The sequence below is a fragment of the Pelodiscus sinensis genome, chromosome 3, assembly GCF_049634645.1.
Source record: "Pelodiscus sinensis isolate JC-2024 chromosome 3, ASM4963464v1, whole genome shotgun sequence".
NCBI classification, from domain to species: domain Eukaryota; kingdom Metazoa; phylum Chordata; order Testudines; family Trionychidae; genus Pelodiscus; species Pelodiscus sinensis.
In genome coordinates, this window is record NC_134713.1 from 22,476,014 (window position 1) to 22,483,371 (window position 7,358).

At 43.4% G+C, this 7,358-nt stretch overlaps 1 protein-coding gene across 7 annotated transcripts; it reads right to left on the reverse strand.

Annotated features, from left to right (window-relative positions):
* Positions 1-1,463: 1,463 nt before the first annotated feature.
* MYCN (MYCN proto-oncogene, bHLH transcription factor) lies at positions 1,464-6,815 on the reverse strand. 7 transcript variants are annotated; one of them, XM_014580853.3, is made up of 4 exons: positions 6,165-6,390; positions 5,977-6,032; positions 4,177-5,042; positions 1,464-2,094 (listed from the first exon to the last, which is right to left on the reverse strand). In XM_014580853.3, exons 3-4 carry the CDS (start codon positions 4,952-4,954, stop codon positions 1,496-1,498), a joined length of 1,377 nt encoding a protein of 458 aa, XP_014436339.2. In that variant the 5' UTR covers positions 4,955-5,042; positions 5,977-6,032; positions 6,165-6,390; the 3' UTR covers positions 1,464-1,495. The 7 variants fall into 7 exon arrangements, with proteins under 7 accessions (XP_014436339.2, XP_014436338.2, XP_006137660.2 ...); XM_014580852.3 differs by having other exon boundaries at positions 4,177-5,045; XM_006137598.4 differs by lacking the exons at positions 5,977-6,032; positions 6,165-6,390 and adding an exon at positions 6,434-6,815.
* Positions 6,816-7,358: the final 543 nt, after the last annotated feature.

Sequence of the window (7,358 nt, forward strand, 5' to 3'; positions counted from 1 at the left end):
AAGGAGTATCATGGTCAACAGGAGTGCCCGCCAATTCGATTTAGCAGGTCTTTATTAGACCAGCTAAATCGAACCCCAGAAGATCAATGATCCACCGATAAGTATAGACAAGGCCTTAGGCTCAGATCCTAAGATCCTGGTCCACTAGACAGACACTTCTCTTTCCTCCCTATGTCAGTTCATGCCATTGATATACTGCTCTTGCTATATGCCCAGATCACCAGCTGGTGGAAAACAAGATTGTATCCTACCCCTAAGAGTGCTGTGCATTCAGTGACTGATCCAAAGACTGCTGAAGTCAATGGGAGTCTTCAATGGGCTTTGGCTAAGGCTCACAGAGAGATCACTATATCAAAAGAGAGATCTAGTATGTGGATTGACATGAATACATTATAACTGTTCCCACCATAATTACTTTATTATCAGAAATGGTAATTTGCTGGCTTCTCACCCCTCCTGAAGTGTAAGTTCTATCCTGTGATATTAAATGCCGAGGGGGAGGGAGCTGGAATCATGTCTTTATGTCTCATGGACACTATTGAACTTATAATAAAACAGGATAGCTACATTTATAAATAAATAGTGAAGAGCACATCATTTAATTGCTATTTATTTTCATAAACATGAGGTATTTCAAAGTGCTATAAGATGCAGCACTAAATGTACATCGTTGGAAGAAATTAAACACAGAACTTGCAGTTACCCAGTTCTATGCACCAAACATTAACAAATACATTAACTGGAAGAAACAGGCTAGGAAAAGGCATATATAGTAAATTTCTTTACAAAAGTTTTCTTAGTTCAAAAAAGTGATAAAGTAATATCTACTCAAAACTTTCACAACTCATTTTCATACGAAAATATAAGTATCAAATTTAGTTATGTATCAGCATCATACTAAAGTATACAGGCAGTGTAAGAATTAGTACAGTACATAACAGAGATTAACAATATATTTGTATACAAAAACATGCTCCTCAAACATTGAGGTATTACAGTACTTAGGTATGAACTTCCAGTCAAATACTGGTAGCAAGAGCTACCTCTCATAACCCAAGACATGTACAAAAGGCAAGTGTGTAGATGGTATTTACAGAAAATTCCCACAGAGGTACAAATGGTAACCCCTAAAGTAACATCTGTTAGAACATAAGCACCATTAAAAAATAGAAATGAATGTTTTTAAACTCAACTAGGTGTCATCAGCAGCTCCAAATGCTCACAACTTTTAAAGAACATCTATAGTTCTTAAGAAGAAATACTTAAGAAAGGCAGTCCATCATTGTTTGGCAGTCTGTTGAACTCCTTACAAGAACATCCATGTGCTCTGTACCCGGATAACATAGTTGTTAACTACTTGAAGGACTGGATTGAAAGTAAAACCAACATTCTTAACGTCAAAAACACAATTTTTTTTAAAAGAATCAAAATGTGCAAAGTGGCAGTGACTGTCCAGATCAGACATTTAAAAAAAAAAAAAAAAAAAAAAAAAGGTTTAGCAAGTCCGTGTCTGTTCTATTTTCTTTAGTAACTGCTGTTGTCTGGCTTGCAATTTTTCCTTTTCTAGCAATAACTTGTGTTCCTCTGCCTGAAGAGAATGGACATAATCAGTGGCCTTTTTCAAGATAACCACTTTTGCAGCTTTCTCATTTTTAACTAGTTCTGGTACATGGTCCCTTAATGTGAGGAAACTAGATCGCAGGTCATTACGCCGCTGACGTTCCAGAATATTGTGGTTGCGTCGACGTTCACTATCTTCTGAATCTGAGTTTCGAGGACTTGAATTCTTAGACTTTGGTTGGATCATGGGCTTTATTGGACGGGGCACCTCATTTTTTAGCTTTTTCTGTGGTGGGGCATCTTCACTTTCCATATATGGAGAAGGGGCAGCATAATTATGCTGCTGGTGAATTGGGGCACAACGCTTTAAAATCAGTTCATTCTGCTGCATTCTCACCGATGCCAAGGTGGCATTTTTAGGGCGCACGGTAATAGTGAGAGTAGTAACAGCCTTGTTGGAGGAAGAGCGCCTCTTCTCTACTGTCACGACATCAATTTCTTCCTCTTCATCCTCTTCTTCTTCCTCTTCATCATCTTTAGAAATACAAAATGTAAAATAAGGTAAGTTCTCTCCAAAAAATATTCAAAAAGGACTTTGAAATTTAAAAGCTAGCAACCTATCTGTGTGAATTCTTAGGACGAACAGAACTCACAAATATGTAAGTGCTTGAAATATGCACAAAAATAAGGTACAAATACTATCTACAGATAGATATAGATAAACATACACACATCATGCATACACTCAGACCCAGACATAAGTGGGTATCTCTACAAAATTAAAATTATAACTGTAAGAACAGATAGTTTTCTGCACTTTCAAGCTGTTCAACAGGAGGATTCATAAAGGTGCAACCCAAATAAACACAGGAGAGAAAATAGTATTAAAGAAAATTTCCTAATTTATACTTTAACCATCAAACTGGGGAACAGAACACGCTCAAGTACACACATACACACACACACACAATCACAACACCTCTCTTGCTTGATCAAAACAGAGCCAGAAAACTAAACAATCACAGGATTTGTTCTGATGCAGAATGTGAAGCTGTTCCAGTCTGAAAGTCCCTTTAAGCCAATGTTTTGGTTTACTGCCAAGAAGACAGCTGTTGGGAGGAAGTGCTTCCTCACAGAAAGCTGTCAAGGCACAGACATTAAAGGGACAGTCAGCCTTTTGAAACAAGAGGCTTATCATCAACTTTATGATGATGGTCATATGGATCTACTCATTTACATAACAGAAACTGTGTTTACAATTGTACTGGACTTCTCTGCAACTACAGTTGGAATTTTTTTACATGGGAGGATTTTTTAGTAATCTAGATTTTCTTCTGCCTGTCTTAATTCATAGACCCCAAATCAAACATTTCCCTTATAAATTATTAGACTGCCTAGCCATTTCAAAACCATGTACAAGGCAGGATTATTTTACACCAAAAATGTTTTATTATGTCAGCAATGGTCTGTTTACACAATACATTTTGCATAAACTGCATTTTATTTGGCCATATGAATGAACTGTACATTTTGGCATAACAGAAGTTTTTTAAAAATCTGTCAAACCTCACCCAGCAGCTGTTTAGTAAAAACATACCCAAGACAGGATGTCCTTTAGTTACACTGTCTGCTTTATCATCAGCTGCCTGCAAAAGGGTCCTTTCAAGGAATCTTTTTCAAATGACAATGACCTAGGGCAAGAACGCTGCCACCTACTGGCAAATCTATATATCAGTTAAAAAAGGAGGGAGCAAGCAAAAGGCATGCAACTCACATGGAGAGCTTTGAGTTTTGTTCCTGGTTATGTTTTTATCAACAAAGAAAAACAAATGAGAGTGGTCTGGGATTTATAACCTTCCCCTTTTCCAGATTAGCTTTAGATACATCCATCTGACCTCTTCTGAATCTCCTGGTAATGGACTCTGCCCAGCCTCCCCTTTCTTGAACAGCAGGGATTCCCCTGCCCTGAGGGCTCACACCACTGTCATGTTCTACACTGAACTGATTGTGCAATATTTGCTCTTCTCCAGCTCCACCCCCCAAGCTTCATCTGCCATTTTATTTACCCTCCTCCCCTCTGCCCAAGCACTTCAAGGCAGGGGGCTTCCTCAAGCACTAAGGCATATGGCAACCAACTTTCCCTCAATCTTTTTTTTATTGACTCACTGAGATGCAAGAAACAAAGAAAGAGGGCATGACCTAGGATCATGGATTTATTTTCTTTGGTCTCCTGACCACATGGGTGCATGTGGGGGGTGGAGAAGGGAAAGACTGGGCTTAATTTTGATTACAGGAAGGAAAATGTGAAGAGAGAAAGACCACTCCTTGTTTTTTTTCCCACTGCCAGTGACTTAGGAGGGACAACATTTCTCGCCCACCTTTCCAAGATGAGAATAAAAATGAACTAATGCTTGACCAGCAATTAACATTCACTCCATGTGAACTGAATTTTGCAAGGCTGCTCCTAATGAATTCACTCTGCCTTTGCTTGGGGAAGATGGATCATAAAGATAATGCTGCCCACAACGCTGTATTTGAGGGTGGGGCGACCCAGCACATACAAATACTGCTGGGGATTTGTACACAGGCTAACCAATCTGTGACAAGAATATTTACCTGAGTCACTGAGAGTATCATCTCCTGAGCTGCTGTTAGCTCTGGTGGCATTTGTGTGGCGAGTGCTGCGTTGGGTGGCAGCTGCTGCCCCCTGTGCAATCCCACTGCTCCCACTAATGTTCACCCGTATGCCAGCCATTCCCCCTGTTGCTGGGGCTGCTGCCACTGGCTCCTTCTTGTGGATGGGAAAAGGGAACACCACTGCAGGATCCACGCACTCTGACACAGAGTTGTTGAGCTCTGATCGGCTATTGCTGGTGGTGCCCCCGGGACTGCTGCTGGTAGCGGGTGCACCAGCTGTCACGGAGGCCACTGCTGTTCCCACTTTGCCCTGCAGTTTCTCACTCACTGCCCGCTCCAGCTTCTCGCGGGCAGAAAAGCAACTCCACATACAATCCTGGATGATGATGGAGTTGAGGTTGTTGCCCTCCTCAAAGCCCGTCTCGAATAAGTCTCCTCCATCCGTGCTTCCCCAAAGGTCAGCCTCAGGGGGCAGCAGCAACAGTTCAGATGCCCAGTCCAGAGGATCACGGGTTCGGAATCCCCCTAGAGCCACCCCTCCCCATGGCAGTGGGGCCCCTCCTGGGGGGTTCTCCTGAAGTCCTGCCCGACTGGGAGACAGAGGAGGGGTAGGCAGCAGTTCAAACTTTTTCCAGATGTCCTCTCCTGGGGGAGCAGAGTCCGGACCGCACAAATAGAAATCATCTTCATCTGGATAGAAGCAGGGCTGCAAAGAGTCAAACTCGAGGTCTGGGTTTTTACTGACCATCCCTGGCATTATTGGATTCCTTTTGCTGATTTCTCAGTTGGGCTGCTATTTAGAGGAAGGTTCCACTGCACAGACAGCGTGCTTCCACCAAAAGACACTTCTTCCAAGACCCGAAAGAAAATAAAAAATAAGCAACAAGTTAAAACAAGAGAAAATACATTTAGACATGAATTGTTATACAATATTTTTCCTCCCAATTAAAAAAAACCCAAATTCCACAATCATTAAGATACAGGAGGAAGGCAGGAAGCACTGTGCAAATCTGGAGAAATACATCTCACTCCTGTAATGCTGATTAATCCACTCAGACCAAAACAAAACAAAAAACCAGGCGGTGCACACACATACAAAGTTTTCTGTTTTAAGCCTGGGCTGTGTAAGAAAACAAAACAAGCCAAGAAGGTACAGGAGGGATGCAATGGGGTTTCTGTGCAGCTTTACACACTGTAAGCTCTCCAAACCGCTTCAAATGACCAGAGTAACCCAACCATTGCATTATACCCATATGCAAAGCTTGATACCGCAATCGCTCCAGAAAGCCTTCTTAACCTGCCAACAAAAGTAGAGGAAGTTTCCACCTTTTTGTCGTCCGCAGGAACGGTTGCAAAGGGGACAGTGCAACTTTGCAACTTGCCAGTTCATTCACTCAAAGCTACTCAGAAAAACCCGCACACAACTCGAGGGGAGGGGGATAGGGAGTAGCAAAATGCAGCAATCTTATTTAATAATTTCAATTTAAACAAAGCCGGCATCAACAACAAAACCCTTTGAGATGCCAACAAGGTACAGGAAGTTTCTCTCCTGGGCAAAGAGGTGAAAGGCAGCAGATGCAACAAGGGAACTTTGCCATGCCCTACATTCGATGAGACCTGCTACAAACACAAGCTTCCGAGCCCCTTCCCCTCCGGAGCAAGATGTCTTAAATTGTGCCCTCCACGACAACCCCCCTTCCAGCACCGGAGCCCGGTTGCATCTGATATTTAAAATGATTTAAGTCTGGAACAGGCGAGCAGTGTCCCCGTTCACCTCACCTAGTACAAGACGGAGGAAAATCGGTGTGCAGGATTTCCAACAGCTGACATTTAAACTGGGAGCAAAAGGAAAATCTCCATTAAAAAAAAAAGCCTTATGATGAAATGGAATGAAACGAGCCCAGCTCAGCTGCTCTCTCTGCCCCGCCCCCTGACCGCTTCCACTATTGTACCATTTTTCTACTTACAAAATCTATTAAGCCGTTTAAAATAAATCAAAGCAATGAAACAGCTCCTACAATACACTGCGAGCTCCAAGCAACAGCCTTAGGAACCCTGAAGATTGCTTTCTGATCAGTGAAAAACCCCACACAAATCACTGAACGGCCCCTGCCATCCCCCCTCACCCATCCTCGCCAGTTTTGCAGCTCCAATACAATGTGGGGTTGTATTTATTTATTTGGTTTTGCCCTCCCTTCTTATTACAGACGCGGTCCTTACAGCTTCCTCTTCTTACCTCCTCCTTGGTGATGGGTGTTGCAAAGGGGGGAGGGGGCGGAAAAAGAAAGAGGCAGATGATCTTGTATGTTGCACTTTATTGAGCGCCAGACTGCTCGTCCCTCAAGGCTGGCTTAAGCCTCCACATTCACCCTTTGCTTGCAGACAGATGACTGTCACTGGCTGGCTTTGAAGCTCTTGGATATTATTAACTTAAAAAAAAAATCCCACCCTGACACACCCGGGAAGGAAAGAGAGAGAGGAGAGAGAGGCTTAACCCCACCTCCTTAATTTCCATAAAAGCAGGGGAGGTGCCTGGCATTTGGCGCCAAAAGCCCCTTTGCTCTTTATTCTTTGCAAGGAGAATTAGGTCCAATTCCCTTTGCAAATAAAGAAGAATAATTTAAAAAGAATGCAAAATCCGAGCCGTGCGCCCGGCCACCCTGAGGAATTGGGGAGGGGACGCACTTTGCAAGGGTTGTGATTGCACCAATGATGTGCCTATTCAGGGCTTTGCATAGAGCAGGGTGGGTGCCTTTAGGATGCAGTTCCCTCTTTGCATGTCTCCCCGCCACCTCATTTTTAAGAAAGTCGTATCAGTCAGGCTTGCCAGCGCGATTGATTTTGCAGCAGTTGCTAATACGAAGGGAAGATGTAGGCGGCGAGCTTTGCAAGCACGGCCAGGACAAAAAGGAAGTCATTATGGAGACGGTTCAATCCAAGGTGTCGGATTGGTTGTGTGTTGTGCAAATAACAACAACCCGGTGGGGGCGCCGGGCAGGGCGGGAGCACCGCGGCGGCGCTGCCCGGGGGAGGCAAATTGCAAAGTAAATAAATACAAGGGCTCTCCCCAGTCCTGCCCCTTCCCCTTCCCCCGTTGGTAAATAAATAATTAAGAGCGTGATTGCACAGGCTTTTCCGCTGCAAAAGGCGACACCTTGCGG

Coding starts and splice junctions, on each gene's coding strand:
- MYCN (XM_006137598.4), bottom strand. CDS start 4,954: ATGCCAGGGATGGTCAGTAAAAACCCAGACCTCGAGTTTGACTCTTTG. Junction 2,095..4,176: donor TGATACTCTCAGTGACTCAG/GTAAATATTCTT, acceptor GTATTTCTAAAG/ATGATGAAGAGGAAGAAGAA.